The sequence below is a fragment of the Coenobita brevimanus genome, chromosome 14 (assembly GCF_032717465.1).
Source record: "Coenobita brevimanus isolate Jiangsu-jjx chromosome 14, ASM3271746v2, whole genome shotgun sequence".
In the NCBI taxonomy this organism is placed as follows: Eukaryota; Metazoa; Arthropoda; class Malacostraca; order Decapoda; family Coenobitidae; genus Coenobita; species Coenobita brevimanus.
The window spans coordinates 55,260,590-55,288,181 of record NC_136967.1 but is presented as its reverse complement, the minus strand read 5'-3'; the positions used below and the strand labels follow the sequence as shown (position 1 = coordinate 55,288,181).

The 27,592-nt window shown below is 42.5% G+C and overlaps 1 protein-coding gene across 1 annotated transcript in view; it reads right to left on the bottom strand.

The window, feature by feature from the left end:
• The window catches only part of LOC145389708 (uncharacterized), an 82,813-nt gene extending 59,924 nt beyond the window's left edge, over window positions 1-22,889 (bottom strand). Inside the window, exon 1 of the mRNA XM_080264913.1 lies at window positions 22,226-22,889. Coding sequence (XP_080121039.1) covers window positions 22,226-22,889 — 664 coding nt within the window. The remainder of the gene's footprint in view (window positions 1-22,225) is intronic.
• Window positions 22,890-27,592: the final 4,703 nt, after the last annotated feature.

The window sequence follows — 27,592 nt, the reverse complement described above, 5'->3', positions numbered from 1 at the left end:
GTATCTGCTCTTTTTTAGGTTCCCTGCTATTACGCTGATCATTGTGCATAAAATCCCGGGTGCTATACAGTACTTTAACCCTCAGTTCCATCCACACCACACAACTTTCATAGCATTCTCTGTCATATCCAAATCGTAGTTTTGGCGCTCTACCGAATATCCTTCTTATTTTCTGACTTTCTGTTCTTACGTTTTAGCTCAAGTCCTTGTGGGAAAATTTATACCTCAGTAGGACAAGCGCCATTACTTTTGCCGGACACCTGGTAACAGCTTAGAGTATATTGCACGAGCATTTTTTTTTTCTATTCCCAGCTTTTTTTTTCGTGTGCACTATTTTCAAGTGATTGTTCTTTCGCACTACACATAAAAAACGTTGACTAATATAACTTGTGCACCTGTAAGGCTACCCAGGTTAGAACGTAGACCAGTTTGCCTTTTGAATAAGAAAACGAAAATAAAAGAAGAGGTTCCTTACTTATCTGTTCGTGAATGCTACCTAACCACCTCCACCCACCGCTATAACATCCTCTCCTTCTGTCAACATGTTTATGTCTATCGATCCACTCATTCCCATCATTAATTTATTCCTTCTAATCATTCCTTTACCCCCTGAGACCACGAGAGACTTGTAAAACTAAAATAAAAATATGAAACGCATTATAGAGTAGTGGTTAATATTCATATTTTAAAATCTGGGTAAGTTTTGGTCCATCCTGAGCTGAAGGAAGAAAAAAAAGTCTTCAGGTAGTTGGGATAAAGAAGTGGTCAGAGCGAAGAGGCTGCTTTGAATGCATGTTTAGAGTACAAATTATGCAGTCATTTTCATTCCTATATAAATAAGCTAGAGATTTGTGTGTGTGTGTGTGTGTGTGTGTGTGTGTGGTTAGGGTGATCCCATATACAAGCTGCCCCCTCTATTTACCAGGCCTCCTTAGGGGTGTCGTGCTCACAACCTATAATTTTCAGCTCCCTCTCTAGTCCTTTGAGTGCGTGAGTGAGCGACTGTGTGGGTGAGTGTGTGAGTGAGTGATTGTGTGGGTGAGTGCGTGAGTGAGGAACTGTGGTAGTGAGTGAGTAAGCGGTTGTCTGAGCGAGTGAGTGCCTGAGTGAACGGCTGTGCCTGAGTGATCGACTGAGTAAGGGAATGTGTAAGGAAGTTAGGAGTGATTGCGGGAGTGTGTGAGTCAGTGAATGAGTGAATCAGTGAGTGAGAGGAAGGGTGCAGTGACTGAACGAGTGTGTGAATGCTAGAGCGTGTGCGATGATGAACGAGGGAGTGCGTGATTGAGTGGGTGGGAGAGGGAGTGAGTAAGTGAGTCAGTACTTGAGGGAGTCCGTGAATGAGGACTTGCATGACAGAGCCTAAGAGTCCATGGGAAAGTGGGTGAGTCAATACATGGGCAAGTGAATGAGTGTGTGAATGACTGAATGTGTGAGTGAGTTGGTAAGTGTATGGTTATATGACTGTGTAGTGACTTAAGTGGATGTGTTAGTGAGAGAGGGCTTGAGTGAATGCGCCAATGAAAGACTGACTGTGTGAGGGAGTTATGGAACTGATTGCGTGAATGAATGAATGCCAGGGAGGAAGCATTAGGAAAATCCATGCAGGCAGATTTGCGTGAGGGAATGTGTAATTTCTGAGTCAGGGTGCGCGTGCGTGAGTAAGCTTGATTGAAATCGGAGAGAGATTACGCGAGTGAGTGTAAGTACGAGTGAAATAGTGAGTTGATGAATGACTGAGGAAACCACTGTAAGTGAGGAAGTGAGTGAGCATATTGGTGAATAAATGAATAAATCTGAGCGCGTTAGTGAGATATAAAAATGAGTACGTGTGTAACTCTAGTTCTGAAAATATATGCATGAGAGAAGAACTGCGAGTGCTTGAGAAACAAGAGAGGAAATTATTAGGAGATTGATAACGCGTGAGTTGCATGAGTGTCAGTGAATGGAAGACATACTCTCGGTTGAACGAAATAGTCTAACCTTGATCGGATTAAGGTACGGGACAAGATGAGACCGTGAGGGGGACAAAATGAAAAGACTCCACCAGGCAAAGGGATACTGAAGGCATGGAATGACGGCAGAGGAGAAAGTGTTGTGAGGTCGAAGGCTGAGGGAGAGTTGCTTACAGTACGCATGACCAGCAAATCTGTAATACCAACATCAACAACTGTCACAAGGTTGACTGACGGCGTAAAAGACCTTACCAGCAACGTCGTATCATGTTCATGTACAAAAGAATATCATACACTCTCCACTTCCTGCAAAAGTTGGAAAAATATACAAGGCTATGACAATTTGTTGATGGAATATATATTGAAGTCTCGGAGTCCTGTTACATATAAGCACACTATGGGGCTTGGATTTGAACTTACTGGTGAATTAAAATTTCCCAGTTCTCTCTCTCTCTCTCTCTCTCTCTCTCTCCAGCACTACCTTCTCGCATCTCTCAGAAAGAAGGATTAGCTAGTAGCAGTTTCTTTTATGAAGTGGGATATAAACCTCTCCAGAACGCACACACACACACACACACACACACACACACACACACACACACACACACACACACACACACACACACACACACACACACACACACACACACACACACACACGCGCGCACACATTCATTATGACCCTCTCACAGATCTTGCAACACATTTTCCTGGATATACAACGAAGCAAGTGTGTTCAGTGGCCTCAGTCCTTATGACCCGTGGTGACGCACGCTCCCCTCCCCTCCCTCTCACCCTCTCCTGTCATTGCTACCAGTCAAGACCTCGAGGGTGCAGCGTATTTATTCAGAATTCTTGCTCCCTTCAGTCTGACCACAAATTATAAGTGTTAACAGAGCGACTACACACACACACACACACACACACACACACACACACACACACACACACACACACACACACACACACACATATGCACAGATAAGTAGAGAAGCGAAAAGCTAACATATTATTAAAACGATAGCAGTATAATCATACTTTGCATCATCTTTATAAGGGAAAATTATGCAGGCTACTGCGCTAAGATAAATATATTTAGTAGACTAATAACATGGATCTGGTTGAGTGCTCTCCAAAATCAATATGAAACTGAGGGAGTGCACGCTTTACTCATCTGATGGAGCCAGAGTCCTTGATTATAACTCCAGCTGCTTATTTTGCTACGAGGAAGTGGGCTAAGGTGTATAATCAAAGTTTTTCCCCTTTGCTGTGCGTCCTAACTCTACTTGCGGTGTGTTTTGCGGTCGGTCTGATGGTGATTCAACGGAATGAAAATCACGCAGCTTTTATATTCTTAAGGCCAGCTTGACGTAGGGTAAATGTTCATCGGTGGTCTCTGGTTGCGGCTGCTCATGTGAGATGTGAAGAGCCTTGACACACAGGAAGTGAAAAACTCAACGGAAGAAAATGAGCAAGTTGTGGCGACGCAGGCGATTTCAGACATGACTAGATTCCATGTAAAGTGAGCGCCATCCAAGGAGAGAAGTATGGTTAAGAAATGAGGGTCAAGTTGTATCAGTAATATGGCGCTATTAGTCTAGTTTCTCTGCAGAATACTGGAGTAATGTCTGATTTTCACCGACAGTGTTCCCAATTGTGTTCATGGTCTGCCTGCTGAAGGTTAGTGAATCCTAGTGCTTTATTTGTTGATATGATTCACCAAATTATCATCCACGTTCCAAGCAAAGGCTGATATCAATTAAATTTTCTCTGGTGCTGCTGCTCTTTCAAGTTTTAATATAATTCCTTCTATATATTATTACTGTTCTTTCAGTTTTACTGGTGAAATCTTCTGAGTGCATTTTAAAGTTACAGGTCATTCAACGACGGCAAGAACACAGTTAATGAATATATCCTAACTTTATCTCTTGTGAAATTGGCAGAAGCTGAAGACACAGACTCGCTTTTGGTTGAAAATTTTTGCAGGAGCTGGCACGTGCGACCAGATTATCTTCAGATTATTTGGTTCCTCCCGTCATTCTCGCATCGTTCATTTTTCCCTCGACAGGTTCTGTTTTTTGGTTCTCTGGCTTACTTCCATTAGATCTTTTACGCTCGCACGGTCACATCTCCCATGTTCACAGGTTGTACTGCCCCCCTCCCTCCCACTCTGTATCACTCACCAGTACCTCATCCCGTCCTGCACACTCTTTTCTGTCCAGTCCTCTCTCTCTCTCTCTCTCTCTCTCTCTCTCTCTCTCTGTATAATTCTTTAATAGTAATTATATCCGCACAAGAAAACCATAGCAGACACTGTTAAACCTACAAATTATCATATTTTCCAAGTATAAAACCGCCAGACCATCAGTCCGTCAATAGTACTTGTGTTCCTGTTAGATGATAAATTGCTGTACACTGCCATGCCTTATAACTGAGAACACTGGATACGCCAATTGACCACTGTACAAAAACATCTTAGTAATTATATTAGACAGAATATTACGGTCAGTAGCAACTGTTGTTCTGATAACGATGTCTATGCGGATATAATATACTTGTTCTCCATTAAGCTGTCAGGGGAGCAATATCTTCCTAGAGCAACCTACAATCCTCTCTGTTCCCACACTTGATGCTTGTATTTCATTTCCGTACATGACAGTAAGGAAAGCCCCGTCCCTGTTCACTCTCTTTAGGTACTTTATGTGGGACGATTCGTTGTCGCCCTCCCACCACAGTCATTCAGATTAATATTTTCATTCGTGTATGCTCACAATAAAGCTCCAACAATCTCTCTCTCTCTCTCTACATGTGTGTGTGTGTGTGTGTGTGTGTGTGTGTGTGTGTGTGTGTGTTTGACTCACTCACCATCACCTTTAACCTTACACATACATGTTGCACACATACAAGTATGAAATGTCTTATTGCACCACTTCAAGGTTCATGCATTGCTCAAAGAAGCAACTTTAAAACAAATCTTAATCCAGCAATTCTTGTGGACTCCATGGTGTTAACATCTGTTCCTGGACTCAGGTGGCTAATTCTGTAGCTACGGAGAGCAGAGCGTCCGTACATCACCATTAGCTTCCTATTGGGCAATGGTGACAGCAGCCCCCACACGCCAGTCACCCGTCGAGGGCTTCACCGTTCACCGCGCCGTTCCCACACTATTACTAGGGAAAGCAACACTGGGGCTTCCGGTGCTGGGGTAGGGGGTGAGGGGGGTGATGGGGGTACATTAGCGGGCCTGGACGCCGGGGGAGCCTTAAATGAGTGGCTGGCAGCGGCTGACCATTAACGTCTTCGGGACTAAATATGATTCACGTTTCCGCCGGCTCGTCATGAGGACGGGACGACGTTGAAAACATATTAAAGGGTAGACGTTCCACAAACAAGTTATCGCCCATAAGGCTCCCGGTATTTACCAACTCTAATATGTGGCTACTAAGTGTTCAAGGTTAAAACTGTTTCCACTCAGTCAAGACCGAAAGTAATTGCAGAATCAGATGGTCGAGTTCTTAGCGAAAATGAAAGCAGTCGTTGTTACTTAGGGCCTCTGGAAGAATTATGGGTGCCCATGAATGCCGAAGCAAAGTTTGAGAAGGCAGATGAGGGTTATCGTATTTGGTCATGTACAGTACATGCTAAAAGTATCGGAAAATTGGCTCTGTTACGATTACCCCCATTCATGATGAATTCATTTCATTCATTCATTCATTGCCAGACGCCATGTATCCCAAACGGGGTGGCCAAGGGCTTAGAGTTAATTGTTTTACAGGGAGGGGCACTAATCCTCCACCAACCCCACTTGACTCGCAGGGATGCCAACAGCATCTGGTGTTCCCAGGCGGTCACCCATCCAAGTACTAACCAGACCCAGCGTTGCTTGCCTTTGTCCTTCGGGGATACCAGTCGTAAAACCAAAATATATTATAATATAATAATAATTCATCATGCGTTAAGCAACGCATGATGAATTATTATTATATTATTATATATTTTGGTTTTACGCCTGGTATCCCCGAAGGGCTAAGGCTTTGGCTCTGGTTAGAGGACTTTTGGACTGAAGCATGTAGCATTTTATGCCCGGATGCCCTTCCTGATATCTACCAATGACCCGATGCATGAGCTGGTATTTTACTTTGTTGACTGAAATATCACTTTAATCTTCAAGAACTTCCACGATCATGACAGTTAAGAAAATAAGTGAAAAAAGAAGCAATTTTGATATAAGTTAACTTAATCCATTCATCTATACATCATCAAATCCTTTCTTGCTCCATCAAGACATAGTCCTAGGGTTAAGATAGTCATTCCGAGGAAGCAAGGCCAGAAGTTACCAGCTGCTCACTCTTGAACGGCATTTGGGATTTGCACTTAATCAAGAAAAAAAAATATATATATAAGAGGATCCACTGCTGACATTTAAGGAACGCAAAGTTATATTTTGCAACTAGCGACGCACACCCCAAAATAGACCGAGCATTGCACAGTCGACCAGTCATGAGACCCAGAAGCCACACCAGCGCTCAAGTCCTGCCACCCATCCCTCACCAATCCCATGACCCTCACCAAGGCAACCCAGGCCCAATTTCCTCCAACAAAGTACACTGGGAGGGAAACTGGTGGGTGTGTGCGAGCCCCAGCGAGTCACGTCCCTTCTGTATGTTCTCCTAATACATCTTTTCCGTATTCACGTCGGTTAGGGGGCACTCTAACACCACCGTTTTTACCAGTTGATTTCAAATTTCGGACGCTGATATTCTGTCATATGGATTTTGTGTAACCCATATCCTTATCAGAAGACATAGGTAACATGCAAGGGAAAAAAAATAAGAAGTGCTAGACAATCCTCAATTGCCAGAGTCAGTAGGAAAGGAGAAGGCAATCACAAAAGGCCCCACTAATAAGCCACGTCCGCTGCTCACAATGGCCGCCTTGTGACGCCATCGGCTACTTATTGAGGCTAACTATTTTACTGCTTTTTGTGGCACTGACCTTTTCAACTCTGACGTCACTTTTCTCATGTCATAACAAGAGGGAGGAACGTTGTTGTGGCCAAATAAGAGGTCTGACCTGCCAACGAAATGACCGCCATTGCACTGAGCTATTGCCATGTGGTTCAGTGCAAGAGAGAAATACGATTTACGTGGTCTATCTTGCACGTGGCTTAAACCCTTGAATCTGGTGATTTTGTTGTTGTTCGAGCGAGCGAACCAAAAGGAAACACTACACTTCTGCCGAAATTTGATGTCTACAATGCATGACCTATATGACTTGTTAAAATTTCCCTCCTTATGGAGCAAAATTTTCCTTTTCTCAGTTATTGAACCAGTCTGACCATGTCATACCATTCTGAAACTGTCATGAAAACTCCCTTCCATCTGGATTATTCTTTTTCCCTCTAAGAACCAACTATTGCCGAAAGAAGCCAGAAACATTTCCGTTGGGCAAGAAAAAGAACATTTTTTTTTTTTCTCAGCTATTAGTCCAGTCATGGCATGTCGTACGTTTCTTAAAGTGCCATGAAAATGCAGTGGTACCAGCCATTTTCCAAAAAAGAGCCAAATGTCTCTGAAAAAGAAAAAAAAATATATAAACTTGCTCGCTCGAACACGTTGCTCACCTTTGGTATGAGCACTTTTTTTTTTATATTTAGAATAACACCGGACTAGAAAAATCATAACCGTGAGAAGGTTAGTGTTGACTCCTTTATCTGAGTATATTCACTTAGCTGCAGTGGAGTAGAATACCAAACTATAGTGACATTATCAACACTCACTCTTCTATGATCCACTCCCACCTCAGTCAGACTACTAGAGTATCCCCCGACCATTAGAGGACCAAGAGAAGGGGGAATGAGGCAGACATGTAGGTAGACGTGTGGCATGGTGAACAAAGATGAGGATGGGCGCTTGTGTGTGAGGGAAACTGAGAGCAGCATTGTCGTGTGGTTGGGCAGCTCACTAACACATCTTTATTACCTTTTTATTTATTAATACTTGTTAGTATAATCTCTCATGTTCTTTCCATGATCTGTGGCTTCATATAAAGGGCACAAATAGCATAAGAGAAAATGTTAAGGTGCAAAGTGCAAAATACGGAGAGTCGCTGGACATCATCGTACGGTGATGGGAATTAAGGTCTGAGTGGTGTGGCGGGGGTATCAGATGGCTGTGGGAAACACCTGGTTCATCACACACACACACACACTAACACACACACACACACACACACACACACACACACACACACACACACACACACACACACACACACACACACACACACACACAAATACACACACACACACACACACACACACACACACACACACACACACACACACACACACACACACACACACACACACACACACACACACACACACACACACACACACAACTGGGATCGCATTCTCGTCAGTTTGGGAGACTTACTAACACCTCTTCCTTACCTGTTTATTTCTGCATTAAATCCGCTAATATTTTTCCTAAAGATATTAAAAAACATTATATTATTATTCAAAAAGAGATAAAATACATACAAGAAAATACAAAGGTAAAATGGGATGACTAAATCGCTAAGAAAGTTGTGTTTAAACTTTTTTAGTAAGGAAAATACGACTCCTGAGGAAGGGGTGGCCAGAGAGGGGAGAGGCGAGGAAGAGAAAAAGAAAGGAAAAGAAGAAAATGATGGCCTAGAAAATGAGGAGGGGGTGAGAAGGAAAAGAAAATGATGGCTAGGAAGTGAGGAAGGGGAAGGAAAATGATGACTAAGAACTGAAAAGGGGAAGGAAAATGATGACTAAGAACTGAAAAGGGTGAAAAGAAAAAGAAGAAAATGGACTTGGCATTGAGACAGGGATGAAAAGGAAAAGATAAAATGATGGACATGGAAAAAAAAAGTGGGAAGAAAAGGAAGAGGAGAACATGATGGAGTAGGAAATGAGGAGGGTGAGAAAGGAAGAGAGGAAAATGATCGACTAGTAAATGAGGAAGTGGGGAAGAAAGGCAAAGAAGAAAATGATGGATTAAGGGAAGAGGGGTAAAAGAGGAGAAGAATATTTGTAATGAGTAAAAAAAAAAACTATTTTTTGAAAACAGTATTTGGTTAGCAATGTTGAAGGACAAGAAAAAAGAAGAGGAGGAGGAGGAGGAGGAGGAGAATGAAGACGAGCATGAAAAAGAAGATGGCGAAGAAAGAAAGAGAGAAAAAGATACAACTCCTTAGATAAAGTAAACTGATATATAGACATTTAGCTGGATAATATCCACGGTCAGACATCACTAGAGTCACGCTTGCGAAGAGTTCTTGGTTGTCTGTTGCTTCTACCAGACCGGTCACCCTCCAGCCTAAGATACGACACACCCTGGCAGGTCACACATGAAGCATCGACACTCATGCACGATTGACGTGGTAGCATTACTTTTTTTTTTTTTTTTAATGTCGGTAGGACGAAATACAGTAAGTTTATGTCTAATTATACGACAATAAAATTCGTACCTGCAGTCGGCTGTGGATTACGAGCGATCGGAGGTGTGACTGATTTTTACACGGCACTCCGATAATATTTTCCCACTTCTTTATTTTCCTTTCTCCTACTTCAAAATTTAATCCACATTTCCTCCTCATAAAGCACTTCGACGTACAGAAGGGCTAAAAATGCCTCTTATACTGGCTATGGCATCACCAGATCTATGGCATCCGCCTGTCTCGCCTCCACTGTGACTTCCACTACCGTGTCAGTGCCTCCCATGCGATACGCAGTGAGTGCAGGAACAGGCTGTCCGGCGGTCGTGGCGCTGGGGCTCAGGTTTTTGTGCACACCCAAGTTCCTGCTTTCTTGTGTCCCTCCCCCTCGGTCAGTCATCTTGTCTGCTCTACTCCAAATACTCACCCCACTCCCTCCAACACCGTAATCTTCCTTTTTTGTGTGAAGTGGTTGGGTCACTTTGCTTGTTCTGGGGCTCCGTTACTTTTCTCTCCAGCACACAAGTTAAGAACGCTGTCTCCTCACTGACGCGTAATGTATGGTATTAGTTGTTTTTTCCTAATTTCCAAGAGAAATCGTTCTCTTTATGCACACTTTTCAAGACTTTAATGCTGCACACAGTGACTTTGGAATTTATATAATGCATGTGGCCATTTATCAATAACGAAGATTTTTAAGGCTTTAATGAATTTGCCTTTTGATGGCCTTTGCATTGTCGAAATAAAACAAGAAGAAAATGACATACTGACTTTTTATTTTTTAAAATAGCTGTTTACCCGACGATATAATTCTCCTGAGTTTGAGTTATAGGGACCTGAAAGAATTAATACTCTTATCATCAGCTTTCTCATTGTAGGAGCAACTAAAATATTCCCAAGCTGGCATTGGGCGATTTTATTTCACTTGAGTGAATCATAGGAGCCTGATAGATTATTAGAGAAAGCCTAAAATTTGTCTAGAACATCTTAATCCTACCAGGAATATAATGAGTAAACAGAGAATCACTACAACGAAGATCCCATCGGAATTCACCCCGAAGTGGCACCGTAACGCTAATGACACGGCCACCGAGGACGACAAATGCAAAACACTGTGAGGGAGGTGGCCGGGGGAGCCCCAGTCTCTCTCCGGAGCATTCAGCCACCGCGCCAAAAACCATAACAATCCGGCCGTTCAATTACCGAGGGAGCTTTGCATGACGCCTTTGCTCAGCGTCCGTGTGTACTCGATCATTATCCGACGGCCGTGGGAGTCAAACGGCAAAGGGGTCTAAAAAAAGTGTCATTAGGATTGCCCAACTCGATTTGCAGAATACTGTCGTTTTCTTGCAAGCAGTGACTGGTCGGGCGAGAGATCCTTGCACAAGAGGGAAGGTGTGAGACACTGATTCTTCTGTGTCATGGGAAAAATAAGCATGAATACTACTAGATCACCATAAAAAGATTACATTTGAACAGAAGACAAATAGATTCTCTTATAGCTTCATCACTCAATAATTCTGAATATCATACAGAAATCAGTGCTCAGACATTCTAAGACAAAAATCCTTGCTCCCCCGTCCTCGCTTCCTCAACTTTTTGTCAGCGTGACATATTACAGTATAATGTACTGTTATTTTCCCACTGCATTAAGAAAGCAAACCTCGTATGTGAAACAAAGCCAGTATTCCGGAAGGAACACCTATATCACCAGGAAACAAGTGAATAAAAAGTAAACAGGGAAAGAGAATTCGATTGTTTCTTCATCCTGCAGCATTTAGAGATATTAGAAGTTAACAAACGAAATTTTTAGCCATGCTGTAAAAAGGAATGCAGTTTTAAAATAGATGTCATGTGGCTGATTGCGCCAACTTTAGTCAGGGTTCCATCTTCTAACCTGAGCTGTCATACTTCCTCTTATGTTGAAACGAAGCAGAAGGTTGAGAAAAGGAATATTTCACTGGCAGTGGGAGTGATGGAGTGGTAATCACAGTTAATGTGGTAGTGTAATACAGTAAATGACGGTCGTGAAAGCGGGGAGGTAGTTTAAGGAGGAAATAGAAGTAGCATTGTTGAAGTACACTGATGGTCCTGGTAACTTAGTGGTGGTGGTGGTGGTGGTACTGGCAATCACACTATACTAAGAGAACATAATGGTAGAGTCCTTGCAGGAACACAGTAGTAACCTCCATAGTATGTACAGTACATCATGAGATGCAACCTTGAAGCAATTTTCTGCATGTGTTAGTCTGATTTATTATGTATACTTATATGTACACATTATCATGTAAACATATTTGTGTACACACACACACACACACACACACACACACACACACACATATATATATATATATATATATATATATATATATATATATATATATATATATATATATATATATATATAATATATCCATTGTATTTGTCGGTTATAAAACAAGCATTCAGGTAAACGTTCTCCATTCAAGATAATAATGCATTATAATACTGAACCTGATGTGAATTTGTTAGTTTGCATTTCAGACATTTGAAACACATTTTAGCTGCTTAGGCCTTCGGTTGCCAATGATTATTTTTTTCTATGAAATGGTGCGTATGGTGACGATGGTGATAGTAGACAGGGCAACAGCTCATTCAGCCTGAGGACGCTTTTCTGAAAATTTACAATTTAGCTTGTGGTTAGTTAGAATGAAAATAAATATCGTTCTTGGACTGAAGGGAATAGAGACAGGCGTGCTGAGGATGGAGGAGGTGATAACTGTGTTGATGGTAGTGCTGTGGCGGCTGGATTCGCACTGGATAAGTGAAGAGTAGGTGAGGGTAATGATGATGTATTGTAGGTGTTCGTGGAGGACTTAGTGATAATGGTGGTGAAAGAGGAAGTTGTTAGGTTTGTTTGCTAGACGGAGGACAAAGGTATTCACGGTGGCAAAATTTGTGATGTTGGTTGTTGTTGTTGTTGCTGCCCCAGGCTTATCTGAAAAGTTACCCTGTGGAATGAGCCATTCTCCGACAGTCCTTCATCGTCCTTTCGGGGGATAGGGGAGGAGTTGAGGAACGTTTGAATACGCATGCAGTAAAGCCTCCCCTTTGTATCAGTGCCACCACATGAAGGCGTTCCTCTGCAGCACCAGTAATATTGGAAGAAGTGTATATCACCAATAAAGTATGATTGAAAGTGATATTAGTAGCGGGTGTACTGTGGGCCACTGGTGTCTCTATTGGCAAAGACTTCTGTTAAACTGATGTTCTCTTCTAAGGATAATTGCAGCAAATTTCTGTATATTTTCCAGCTAATTTTCATTCTTAACAAAATGGAGGAGGGACTGGGGGTTTCCTAACTGCAACACTGTTATTGTTGGGCAGAAAAACTCATCAGCATGAATTTTCAAGTGCGACCTATAAAGTTATGATGACCGTCCAGGCGATAAATTTGAGATGAAAAAAAAAAAAAAAAAAAAAAAAAAAAGCAGTAGTGATGTTTGAGGTAGTGATGGTGATGATAGGTATTATTCAGGTACCAAAAGTGATAGTTGGGTTAGAGGTGGTGGTGGCATTAGAAGAGGCAGGCTATTGGTACAAAAATAGACTTGGATCGTAGGTATGACTCACGTTGTCCATTGTGTTATTGGAGATGTTGTTATCGGTGGTATCTATCCTGATTTCGTGGTGGCGCTCAATAAGGAAGACACATGGAACAAGGGAAAAAATGTGTCAGTGTTATTAGTGTTGTTATGGAAAACGGTGACGTGATTGGGTCCAGTTATGAGTGTTAATGAGAGCGGTAAAGATGGCTGGGGAGGAATTGTAGGGGAAGGATCTAGGTGTCTATGTGGAGTAGAACAATTATACTATGTCCACTTTGCCTTGACTTTAAATTTCTATGTCTCCATCTTGAATGTTAAGCTGTAACAAGAGATAAACACCAGAATATAGTGCTAGTCAAGAAAAACTGCTGTGGAAAAGATGCAGAGCCGTAGCATTGTCTTACTTTGCCTTTGAGCTAGGGGAAAAAAGCTGCAAAATGACGACGATTTCTTTCAGTTTAGGTGGACAGCTTACGCAGTTGGTGACAGTTTTGGCGATGGAGTTGTCAGTAGTGATGAAGGTGGTTAGAGAAAGGTAATGCAAGGCTTATAAAGAAAAAAGCATTGGGCGACCTACTTAGGGTAAATGTAATATGACTGAGTGTACTGAAGCGGAAAATGGAAAAGGATGAGAGTTCGGGCACTGGATAACATGATAATGGAAGCAGTGGGAACTTAGCTGTGGTTTAGAGGGTACTGGAAGGGGTACCAAAGCCCTTGACACAAGCCAGATGCCTTCTCCGGTTCTCATTCAAAGGCTTGTCGCTTCCCAAACCCCGGCATTACCTGACTGCTAAACCATCCAATCACGTCCAACTTCGAATTCCTTTTTTCATTCTACACGAAACAGGAAACAAATGCCTGAGACACACGCTTCAGTGACTGAATGTTACGGTTTGTTATTTTTATAAGGTATTTTAGGCGAAAATCCGCCTCGGGAAATCCAAGCAATTTCTGAGCATAAGTGAAATGCATGTTATCGTAAAAATGACAACGGAAGCGGTCAATTGTGGCTCCACCCTTCCCTCGAAATTCCTCAAGACGGTAAAGAAAAAGAAAAAAAAAAGAGAGAGGGGGTGGAAATCGAGTTCTCAAGGGGACTGGAATTTGTATCAACTGGGTTACGGAGTTCAAGCGCCCTTTCTCCCACACAAACTGGAGAACGGACGAATATCATTATGTTTATTTGCGAGGGTTTGGAGAATTGGATACACGTGGGCTCTTTCGGCTGTCACTGGAGGGTCAGGAGGGCGAGTGGAGGGGAGGAGGGGCTTTGATGGTGCGAGGGGGAGTGGGGAGAGAGGGGAAGGGGCCTTGAGGAGGAGTGAGGGAGAGAGGGGAAATAGGAAGGGTCTGAGGAGGGAGACAGGAAGAAGGAAAGGGAAAGGTTCAAAGAGGAAGAGAGGGGAAAAGAGAGTGGTTTAAAGAGAGAGGGAGGATAAGCGGGAGAGTGGAGGGAAAAAAATGGAAGGATCTGAGGAGAGAGAAGGAAGAAAAAGGAATGGTTTGAGGAGAAAGGGAAGGTAAACGGAGACTAAAAAAATATATATATATATGAGTAGGGAGTGAGGAGTAGAAATGGGAGAGAAACAAGAAAGGGGTTTAAGGAAGTAGACGGATATGAAGTAAAATGATCTGGGAATGGAGAATGAATAATGGGATTGGGGAGAGGTAGCCTTGAGGGAAATAGTAAAGAACAGGCACAAGGTATAACAGCATAAGGTATCACAAGGAGAATACACGAAAGAGAGGAAGGAGGAAATTGATTCTTGAATGGGATAATGAATATATATATATATATATATATATATATATATATATATATATATATATATATATATATATATATATATATATATATATATATATATATATATATATATATATATATATATATATATATATATATATATATATATATATATATATATATATATATATATATATATATATATATATATATATATATATATATGAAAGAGAATTAGAGATATATAAAGAATGTGAATTAGAGAACATAGAACAGACAAGGAGAGAATTAACCTATTGTAAGAAATTGTTCAGAGTAAGAAATGGATGGAAGGGGACTGGGGAGGTAAAACAGGAAGGGGAAGAAAGATGAAGGGGAGAGGAGAAATGGAAGAGAAAGACAAAGAAATTAAAAGGCAGCTAAACAGAGAACAGGAAGAGAGAATTAAACAAGTGGCTTGGAAAACAAGGAAAGTTAAAGTAAGTAACAGAAGGGAAGGAAGACAGCGAATAAGCAGCAAAGGAAAGGGTGGAAGTAAAAAATCGATAAAAGATGATGAAAGAATGTAAAAGAAGGATAATGAGTAGGGACAGGGAATGGTATGTGGAAGTAAAGGAACAGGAAAAAAGCGAAGAGATAGAAATGGATCAGATTAAAAAAAATGAAGAAAAAAGATAGGAAGGGAGGAGAAAAACAGCCTGACAATAGAAAGGGGGAGGGAGGGAGGGAAGGGAGAATAGAAGAGGAGGGGAAAAGAAATGAAGAAAAGACAGGGGGAAGAGAAAAATACAAAACAAGGGAAGAGGAAAGTGGAATGAAAGAAATGGAAGAGGAAGTTAAATAAATAAAAAACGGGGATGGCAAATGGAATGAAGGGATGAGAAAGGAAGGGAGTAATTGGAGTAGTGACGGGTCGGAACTGATTGGGACGAGAGGTGAAGGGTGAGGTGATGTGGGGAGTGACAGGGGAAGAGGGGAGGGAGGGACCAAGGGAGGGGGACGGGAGGGGAGAGAGAAGGATGGAAGGAATTGAGGAGAGAGTGGGAGGGAGGAACGGTACTGGGAGAGGGAAGGATCTGAAGTACTGAAGAGGATCGGTGCCGGGGAGAGAGAGGGAGGGTGGTGGAGCAAGGAAGAGGAGAGAGAGGGAGCGTTGTGAGGAAAGGAAGCGAAGGAGGAGGGAAGAGGAAGGGTTGGAAGGAGGGAGAGTCGTAAGGGAGAGGGAGGGAAGGAAGGAAGGAAGGAAGGTGCTAGGGAAAGAGAAGAAGAGAGGGTAGGAGGGAAGAAGGGTGCGAGGAAGGGAGGGAGGAAGGTAAGGTGGAAGGGTGATGAGGAATGTGAGGAAGGGAGGGATGGAAAAGTGCCAGGGAGGGTAAAAGAAGGAGAGATTCAGGAAGAGAAAGGAAGAGGGTAGATAAAAACAGAGAGGAGTAATATTTTGAGACCTTTCTAGTACTCTTCGCCCCACTGTACTGTACAACAATTACAACATGTGCTCTTTCACTATCTATCTTTTTATCTGCTTTACTTGTCATTTTTTCCCTGAGTTTACTTTCTTTCACTTTACTTTTTTAACCTTCCTCTTCTTGGTTTTCGTTTCTCTTCCTTTACTTCCCTACTTTTCTCTGTCTGTATCCTCTTCCCTTCCAACTAATCCCTTGACTGAAAATAAAGTATAAGGCAGAGAGTACGAGGAAAGCATGATAAAGAGGAGTGAAAATAAATATAAACAGTTACAGTTGTAGAATTAGGGAATTATAGGTTATTCATCAACATGTATTTGTGAGCAAGAGACTATAAAAATACTAACTCTAAGACAGTAATTATGTAGCGTGAAAAAGTAGTACTGAACAGTCTCAGTTTCCTATGACTCACTCTCAGCCGGATAAAATCGTCTGGTGTTAGCTGGAACAGAATCCAAAATTATGCCGAACCAAGAAAAAGAAGGATGGCTGACTGGAATAAGTTTACAGGACGATTATCCTTCAACGATAATGAGGCTTTACGCTGAGTGTATATCATTTCTTTCCACACAACCTCAGCAAACCTGGTTTTTCATCTAATTATTTTTTTACGTAGCATCTTAATTACATAACTTCTTTAACCAAGGTCTTATAATTTGCCACCTTCATTGCCAATATTCGCAGTCACTGGATCCATCAACTGTTTTAGTGTGCATGGATATATAAATATTTCTTTTTTTTTTATTTCACTTTTTATTCCCCCAAGCTCTCTGTAAAATTGCCACCCACTTCTTCCTTTGCCCTCACATTCGCCGCACCTCCATTACTCCAGGGATTCCATAAATAACAGGGACTTCTAAAAGTGAACCTTTTATCATTCCTTAACGAGCCCGGGGTTTATCCAGCCACCTTTGACCCATGATGGATTCTTTTGTTACCGTTCGTCATATTTACATTTTTTGATGCATATACCCAACAAATTTCTTTCTTTTTCCTGTTACAAACTCCCTTTTTACTTTTATTTTATATATATACTTTTTTTGCGGTTTTGCTAGCTTTATCATTACTTCCTGCGATAAAGTCTCTCGCCAATATATACTGTATATACATTTTTACTTTCACTCCAGTGCCTTGCTTTTTATTATTTTGATTCTTTCTACTTTTACGACTTTATTGAGTTATAGTGCGGGGAGAGCTGATTTAAACTGTACTATCTCTAACCGTCAAGTACTGATAATCTTTCCTAAGGTAAGAAAATTTGCCTGGAAATGGCGTGGATAAGCTGAGCAGTTCGTGAGCGGATTCATTGGGTTTAAGATAGTACTGTATTTGGCGTTTAGAACAATTCCTTGATTCTCCGTTTTTCTGCGACATTCTGAGCTATGTAAATTCCTAAGGGAGAGGGAGAAGGTCTTCAGTATAGTCCAGCAACGAGGCAAAACTTTCTGTACAGTACTATGTCTCTACGTGTTGTCTACCAGTACTCACGGATTTCGGAGGTGATGGGCTACCTGGAGTAATGGCCTCCGTGCAGTTGATAGGCATGCGTGTATTCTAACTAACCAAAAATCATGGTTTTCTTTGTGCTTTCCCTGGCGTGGTGTAGAGACTGGAGGCGAGGCTAGGCGTGTCCCGGGGATCATAAAGGAAATCGCATAAAACGCAGCGAAAAGACCACACCCGTAATCACAGAGGCAGCAACAGTGCCACAATTGGTCGTAAGAGATAGACTAAAGAGGAGCCATAAAGGGACGTTGTAGGAAGTGGTAATGGCCACACGCAACATACAGGCAGACTGGCAAGCAAGACCCACGTAGGAAAAGAGGGACACGGGCAGGTAGGAAGCGAGGGCAAACAGACTGGCATTAACCTTTTTGCTGCCTTGGACAATCTTGATCATTTTACTTAAACTATATCCAGGTGAGTCTCTTCAGCTGAGGGAATTTCCGGCAGTCCACAGATTAACTGGAAGAGTTTTCAAACACTCTGTCTGTTAGACTTTGCCTCAGCTGAATTGAATCTTGTACCTGAATTAAAAAAAAAAAAATGATTCGTCCAAAGAATGCGAAATGGCAGACATAATGACTCAAACAGTGAAAATTAATTGGAAGGGAAATAGGATAAGCAAAGAGACACAGACATAGGTAATAGAGGTGTCAGGAACCCAAAAGAATAGGCAGATAGCGCCATTCATTGACCCCTTCAATATGATTACGTCTTTTAATTTTTTCTAGCTACCTTAATTCGATTTTATCCAGGTTAGGAGAGACTTATGTAAATGGGAGTTTGATATAACCATAATTTACCGCTTCAGTAGTAGAGTGCTCTCGTAAGCTGATTAAAGTAATCTTGTAAAACGCAACAAATGAGTTCGCTAAATGAAGGAGCTAAAACTGACAGCCTCGCATTAGCTCTGGATCATTTAATAAAATCGTCTAGTAGCGGCAACAATAGGGAAAATGCGTTCTCTCGTTATAGGTTAAAATTGGCGGACTTATAATAAAACCGAATAAAACCCCCTGGTAGCAGGAGAAATTAAGTAATAATTTCGTTTTCTATCTGAAAGGGTTAAAGCTAGCAGGCTTGTAATTGCCCTAACTCCACCTGTCTCTGGCAAGGACGGGGTTAATAAGTATCCACACAGAGACATTCACATAAACAGGCAGTCAGGCGCACCGACACAGGAAGGGCTTGAGGGGCCTCGCGGTGGTCATGCTTTTCCCACGCAATTCTTGAGTCCTGCAGCCGCCGCAAGCACGACCGAGGGATCAAGAGGCCAGGCGGGGAACTGGGCTAATGAAGACGGGGGCGGGGCCAGCGGGTGAAAGGAAGTAATTGCAGTTAGAATTATCACGTGTTCACCGCTCCATGAGGGGAAGGGGAGGGTGGGGGGTCTGACCAGGATGGAGAGGGTGTGAGGGGGACGGATGTTAAACGAGGGGAATCAGAAGAGGAAGGAGGGAAGAAGGGAAAAGAAAAAAGTTCCCGGAGGAGGGCTGGTAGGAGAGGTTCGAGAGAAGGGGAGCGCGGTGGGTAAAAAAGGGAATAAAAAGCGAGAACGATAACAGTGGCACCTAATTTACCCCTTCGAAGTGCAGGAAACGAGGCAAGGTTACCGTGGCCAAGTATTTTGTAAGATTGATAGCAAACCTACTTCCTTTTATGGCATTACATGATCAGTAAATCTATAGTTACATTTTAAGGATGGAATCTGTGGAAGGCTTTCACTCCAACTTAGGCATTCTACTACTTAACCACAAGACTGACAGGAGAAGTTTGAAGAAATATACTAGGCAGTAAGTGGCCACGAAGGTGTGAGAGATACTGGAGTGAAGAAAACAGGTTGTGGGGCCCAGTGGAGGGCTAGCGTGCAGTAGAGGTGGGTGAGACGAGGAGGCAGAGAGGAAGGTAATACAAGTAAGAGAAAGAGAGGAAAAAATAGTTAAGAAAAGAAAGACCAAACAGGTCAAGAAAACGGCAAGAGAACTGCAAGAAAGAGACAAAGAGGAAAGAAGGGAAGGAACGGTTGTTGTGATATTGGGAGGAGAGAATTGCCGAATATTTACTTCTACGAACGAAGACTAAGAAGTTTTGAAAGGAAGGAAAGGACTACCATAACGTCTTGGCATGCACTGATTACTTATTAGTGTCTGACTTCACTTTTATTCTCTTGCCAGGACAATCGGCGAGAAAGAATTTGTCGTGTCTCAGTCATTATCTATATGTCAAGTTATATTAAAGATTGTCAACATTTTCGAGATAGTCTGCACACAGCTACAATACACTAACATACTTCTGTGCACAGTGTCATGATAGTTAATGGTAATACATGAAATAAGACCGCCAAATTTGTGAATTTTTGTCTGGCTTGACTTCTCTCTCTCTCTCTCCCTCTCTCTATGTATGTATGTAAGGCGTCTCGGAGTATTTGCCTAAGGAAAGATTGTACCAAATTTGATGCGAACTGGTGAAGGAATAAAGGAATGACACCAAACTGAAGTGTCTGGAGGAAAGAAGAAAGAAAGAAAGAAAGAAACGGCAAATACGATTTCCATCAACGTACAAACGTAAATATATTGTTATGTTAGCTAATGTTTCAAATCGCAATGTTCTATATCTGCTAGCTACTTGCATGCACTAAAGAGAGAGTTCTAGGACTGTAGTTACAGTTCTATGAAAAAAAGAATTCACAAATCTAACAGAGTTGAAACAATATTGAATAAAATAATATATCATTCGTAGACTTTCACTAGACGTGACACATAAACAAGATTGTAGAATGAGTATTTTTTGCAGCGGTTACAGAAAAGTGATATGACAAGGGATGCAAAAAAATATCACAAAAAAATAAAGAAATTCCTAGATTTCAGTCTCTTAAAAAATGGTGGATGACATTGGTGAAACCTTTAGCAATGTAGGGGAACATAGCTCGTTATATCAGTGGCATGTACAGAGTCATTTAAAGTTCTTCATAGTTTTTGCTCTTTGTTTTTTTCTTCCTTCCTCCCAGAACGCACCTTCTCTCTCTCTCTCTCTCTCTCTCTCTCTCTCTCTCTCTCTCTCTCTCTCTCTCTCTCTCTCTCTCTCTCTTGTTTAAAATTCCTTTACTCACGACTTCCTCATTCTTCCCTTGCCGACAACTGTTTTCTTCACAATTCCACACACCTAGTTTTCAAGCCCCTCCTTCCAGTCTGTTGCACTTCCCCTGCCCCTGTTGAGTCAAGGAAGTTCTCTCTCTCTCTCTCTCTTTCTCTTACCTGCACCTTATCAACAGTCTTCCAGGTATATTCTTCCACAGTCATTTTGCATTATATTGTCTTCTCATACACGCCTGAGAACCCTCACCGATTTAACACCCACTTCCAATATCCTCCTGCCTCCTCCTCCATCTCCATCTTCACACCCTGTTACTCCCTCATTTTTTTTCTCACTTTCTTCAATCCTCCTTATCTCTCTCTTCCACACGTCCTTCCTCTTAAGGACCATAATGAAGACGGATGGACCACTGATAGTACCGTAACAGTCTGGTTTCCAATTCATGCAAAAAATTCTGTGGTATTTAGAGTTTCTAGTGTAGTTGTGGCTAGCAAGATCGCCCTCCCTTGTCGACGGATACACCTGGGAGGTCGCGGGTACTGGGATGGGTCTCTCTATTAGCAGTTAAAAATTTATGCCACGCTTATGATCTCTCCTGAATTGGTCGACAAGCCAGAGAGTAGTTCACCAGCAGACCATTCGGCTCATAAAGACCTCTCGACTTAATTGGTTTCTGTTCTTAACGCTTTTATTATATTCTCTCTTGCACTTACTTTGGCAACCTCATAACTGCTGTTCCTAAAGCGGGAGTATTCGTGTCTAGGCTTAAGTAGCAGTTCCCTGGTTATACATCAGTTTAGTGCATATTTTGTCCCGCTGTGTTAACTTGACGCCCGCTGACAGTATCGAGGGGAGGGAACAGCAAGCATCAGATGTTTCGCTACAAGAGTCAGTGAAGCAATGACGAAAAAAAAAAAAAATATGCGAGTGCTTCGAAACTGTTTGGCCTAGTGGCTGAAAATTTTACTGAGAAATCATCAGAAATTTCATCGGGCGAATAAAGAGTGATCCAATGACTCTAACTGTGACAGGTGAATGGGTGCGTTTGGGTGATACACGCTGGTGTTCAGTTACCACTGTCATTACTATCACTATAAAACGACCCCACACAGGAAGCGGAAATCGGCAAGCGTCATTCTGTAGCGACGTGTTTTCGAAATTGAATTTATAAAGTGATGCAATAAACTTGAAGTAGGAGCTGTGCCTGATGATAAAGATCTACAAGCTTCCTTCTGCATAATTTTCAAACAGTAATTTTGATTCAGACCACTGAGTAAATTTAGAAGAACTAAGAGTGGGAAACAGTACGAAAGAAACTTACCAAAACAACTCTATTGTTCTCGAGCCATGCAATTACTGTAGTGGTGCTGTGTAATTAAAAAAAAAAAAAAAGTATCTCACCTATTTTCTCGCCGTTCAGCAGCGCTTCTCTGATGCCCGTTTCTCCTCTCGCGTCGTCTTCCTCCTCTTCCTCTTCCTCTTCACATTCTTCCTCCTCTGCATCCTCCTCGTCCTGGTCGACTTCCTCCAATTTCCTCTTGACTGGTGTCCTGGGGTGTGGCGTGATAGTGACCTCCGGCAGTGGTGACACGCCCCTTCTCCGACTTAGATCCTCCGCCCGGACCTCGCTGCTCTTGCTGGGCGGCCGCAGGAGGTTGGTGATGGAAAAAGAACTCTTTATGGCAAGAGAAGCCGGTAGACTCGTGGAGCTTGCGGTATGGCTGAAATCCTTAACGCTCAGTCTTTGCTGTAAACTCACGTGATTGTTGTTGTTGTTATTATTATTACTGTTGGGGTTATTATTGTTATTGTGGTGATTGGAGTGCCTCTTGACGCTGAGATCTGTTGGCTCTGGATCTTCAGTGGGGTTGGTTTCTCTTTCGTCCTCACCTTCATCTTCACTAACTACTCTCTCTTTGTTCTCGTCACGACTAGGTGCCACCGGCGGGATCTCCGAGACAGCGTTCGTATCCCTGTCCTCCTTGGTTGACGCGTGTCGGATTCGCGCCACCACCAGCTCTCCGTCTTCTACTTCCGCCTTGGAGGAAGCCATGGCCACTGTCATGTTGGCCGGACGTTCATAGGAAAGCAAATAGTTTGTGTCGCAGCGCTCCTTTGTCTCCCCCCCGCCCCCGAGTCAGAAATGCGAGATCATTGGAATTCACAGTTTCCTGGATTTCACTCGCTGAAGTCCCACAATCAGCCCGACACACCGTCAATTAGGTTGTGGAAACAGGCAATAGCTCGAGACACGGCGCAGTTATGCTCCACCTCACTCACTCGCGTCAAGTCCAGAGAAACTCGCAAATGACGTCCTCATAACAGACTTGAGGGCCGGTGAAGGATATGTGATGAGTGAGTCAGTACCGCTGCTCCCTCTCCAACAACACCCTCCCTCCCCCTACCACCCTACCACTCCCTGTCTCCCCCACCCTCGCCCCAGACCGCGGCCGATGTTAACACCGCCCCCTCATATCGGCTGGAGTCGTCCGCCACGCCCACTTTTCTCACCTTTCCTGTTGGGGAGGCTTCCACGCCGGTTGTCAGCTAGTGATTTGCTCAGAAATTTTCAGCGTGTCAGGTTTCCTTATCATCCCGGAGGCGAGTGTTGTCGATGATTGTTCTCCGGGTACCGTCGGCGCCTGGTTGATTGTTTACTGGGGACCTTTTCTTTTTTGTTCACGTGTCTCAGGTAATTATAGCTCAGGGGACTCTGCAAATAAGAGGGGCACGAGAGGGAGCCAGAGTGCTGCTGATAATAACAGTTATTCTTCCTTCCTCTGCTGCTCACTAGAATATCGGTTGCGGTAATTTACTGTTCCTATTAGCTTGTCGCTCGCACTCTTCAAGCCCTTATATAGAGAAAACAAGCATCCAACAATATTACCAAGGTGTATCTTCCTGATTTGATTTCTAGATATATAAACCGCAACATGTACGATACCAGGAGTTCCACCACTTTTTTAATGCACTGTTTTCTACTTCGAACAAACACTCTAACACAGAGAATGTTAGCAAACAAAAGTTCACACAACCACCATACTAATTGTCCATATCAGTTTTTCTTAATAAAAAAAATGCACCTCATCCATGCCACACAAAACCACTCAGATATCCAGGGCCGAAGCAGCCAGGTGTGCCAGAACTATGAGCCAGCGAGCCACGTGTGAGCGAGCAGGTACCAGCGACAGAGGTGACGGCTCCTGTAGCGGCGGGTGTCTGCTCGCGACTGCCATTACTGTGCCGCACTCCACCACCCTGCCTGCCTCCCCCCGCCTACTCCGCTGCCTCACCTGCCTCCCCCCTCTCTCGCCGCCCACCTCTGCCTGTCTCCCTACCTTCTTCCCCCGCTCAGCTCCGAGGTAGTCAGCCAGAGCTCTCCATTCTCGCATATGTTAATGTCTACTTTTATAGCTGTTGAGCCTTAACACCCAACGAGATGCACGCCTTCTGTATCTCATCTCTTGTTCATCCATTTTGACAGCTCTGCTACTAACCACTTTCACGCTCTACGTCTTAACCATCATCCTGGCCACACTTCCACCCGCCTAGCCACCCACCCACCTACATCTTCGCCTGCCAGTACAGTAGCTCATCTACTCACACGTACACTCTACAACCTAGTCATTCATGCCATCACCCCACAACTCACTCTCTCACACACATTTGCTCCATAACTCTTCTACTCAAACGTCCACTAAAAAAAAAACAGCCATTCACATATCCGTCTCTCAGATCAGTCACTCACACGTTCAATCACCATTCGCACATTCACATACTGCTCCATTCACACATCTTCCACGGACAGAATGGTAATCACATCCAACTTCCGAATCAATTACCCATATGTCTTCCGCGATGCTCGTTCACTCTCCTCCGCTTTACCAACCTCAAATAGCTGTCTCCACTACATTCCCACAGTTTCTTTACAAAGCGAGTCCACCCATATGTCCCTCTCACTGTCCCACACACGACCATCTGCAGGCCCTCTTACACATCAACTTCTCATTTAATGTATTCTTCATCCCAGTTATATATCCATGTCTTTAAAATAATTACAGACCCAATGCCTTTTAATTTTTCCACGACTTTTTCCCCACTTCATTAGCCATGTAATTTTGATCTTTTGAAACAGTACTCCCCGTTACATGGAGTTGTCCTGCCTTCCTTAGCAATTCAAACTCCTTCATCATAAAACTATAGCTGATTTTACACAACGGAAAGCACAGTATCTTATTTGTAATCAACATATTGCCTTATGTCAACAAATTTAAGGTTTGATCCTATATGGAATGTTTATATTCATAAGCTATGAGACGTCAGCCAATGATATACTGTACAATAACCTTTACAGGACAAAAGTTTTCATAATCACATCATTCTTGGTACCGCACGACTGTCTTCAGCGTAAGTGTGGTTTCCTCCCTCTCAAGGTTGACTGAAACTGTTGTCGATGTTGGTTAATATTCAGCACGAATCAACCTCAGTTCAGCACTGGGAAATTCGGTCATCTATTAGGAAGTGCCGTTTAACAGAATTGTTTGGGTACGTCACTTGAATGCTTAATATACGTGGAGAACAACCGCCATTTGCCACATAAGGTAAAAAATCTATCCCATGGTGTCGGTGCTACACAGTGTAAGAGCAAAGCGCCTCAAAAGCATGTAAAAAGCGGACAATTGGTGGCAGTGACTTCGAGCAAAAACACACTTCCGGTCAGGCGGTTATCTAGACCAGACCAGTGTTATGCTTCCCGGATTATTCTTGACTAGCAAACACTGAAGGAATTATCTCAAGCATCAAGTTCACATTATTCTGCCTCCCGGAAGAGTGTAAGAAAGTAGCTAACATATTTCCTGAAAGAATGATCATGTTTCGCCACAAAGAAATGCAAATTAGTGTAAGTTAGCTTTCATCTTAACTATAACTGCTTCCATTATACTGGCAGACTAGATATAACGCAGTGACATATTGACTGGTTGTGGCACTATACATTCTTTCCATGATCAATATTTCCCAAGACGCGAACATGATGTAAGTTTTATGGTGGTTTATTTACTGTAGTCAACACCACCTCCCCTCCCCCATACTCTCTCTCTCTCTCTCTCTCTCTCTCTCTCTCTCTCTCTCTCTGTCGACCGTGAAATAGCCAACTCGTGGCTAAAAATGTACTCAGATCATTTTGGTAACAGGAAACCCTTCCAAACAGATTAGCTATTTTAGATAAGAAATTCATTTAGGCTCTTGTTGCGGGCAATATAAAATGAGTAATATCTTCCGCCACACACACACACACACACACACACACACACACACACACACACACACACACACACACACACACACACACACACACACACACACACACACACACACACACACACACACACACACACACTTGGCTGTTTTGACAAAGCATTTGCCTACTGTTGTATCTATTTCAGTCTCACAGTGCAAATAATAACAGTCAGACATTCAGTCAAACAGGTAGCATACAAACGCACAGGAAAATGAAGTGAAAATTGTGCTTCCCTGAATCCAAAGTGGAATGAGTTTGACTGTAGGGGTAGGGGGGAATGGAAGAGCAGCATGTAGTAGTTCGTGGTTGTAAAGCTTTTGTCTGTTAACCATAAGAATGCGAGATGAAGCCCATTTCAGACAGGGAACATTTTGTGGATCTGACATTTGTTTACATAGTCTATCAACATATTCTTCATCGCTCTTCCGCAAATCCCACGGTTATGCCATAATTATATCCTTCTTCATACCGTTACACCTGCCCTGATTGAGATACACCGAGCATAATCAATACAGACTGTTCGGTATGAGTGATCAATCGATGACATGTGATGGTAAGTTTCGTCATCTTTTGTTGTCACATTGGAGGACTGATGATATTAACAGTGTTCTAATTCTTGCCTTTGTAACAAAATAAGTGAGCATCAGACAGTCCTATGAATGCCACAAATGTCTTTTCTAATCTTTCTGAGATCTATATCTCATCTCACAATCTTAGTTCTTCAGACAGACTTGGCGAAACTGTAAGTGCAGTCCAAGATTCACTTTACAAATGCTTCATGATTGTCCCCCCCAGCTCTTAATCACTTCACAACGATGACTTATTTTTCGCTTCATTCCTGCCTACTCAGGATGATTGTAGCCAGCCCGTGAGAACCGTCTGGAGGCCAAGGGGTACGTGAATGCTGTATCTAACCCAAGCAGCTCAAACGTCTATCGTACAATAAATAAAATCGCCAATAGGTTGCAAGAGCAAAACATAAATGAGGTCCCCTGGCTGGGGGCATTGGCACTCCTTGTTTTTGACCATGGTGCACTGAACTCGTCATAATTTTTTGTGGCGAAGGTTAAGCCACATTACACATCAAACGGGCTTGTTGAAGGCCATTTAGCGAAGAGATCATCTTTCGTCTGATCTCCAACATGGGACCTGTCAGATATGGTTGCACCTGACTAGTATAGCTTCACTAATTCCAGCTGCACAATTTCCTGCCAAGGCAAGGGATGTGTGTGGGGTTAACCTGGCTCAAATAATCGCCCGATATTACCACAAGCAATACTGTCTGTGAGTGTATTTGTTGTAAAAATGTGACTTTCATTTGACCCTACTACTTCAATGACATATATATATATATATATATATATATATATATATATATATATATATATATATATATATATATATATATATATATATATATATATATATATATATATATATATATATATTTTAACTACTTCCTGACGAAT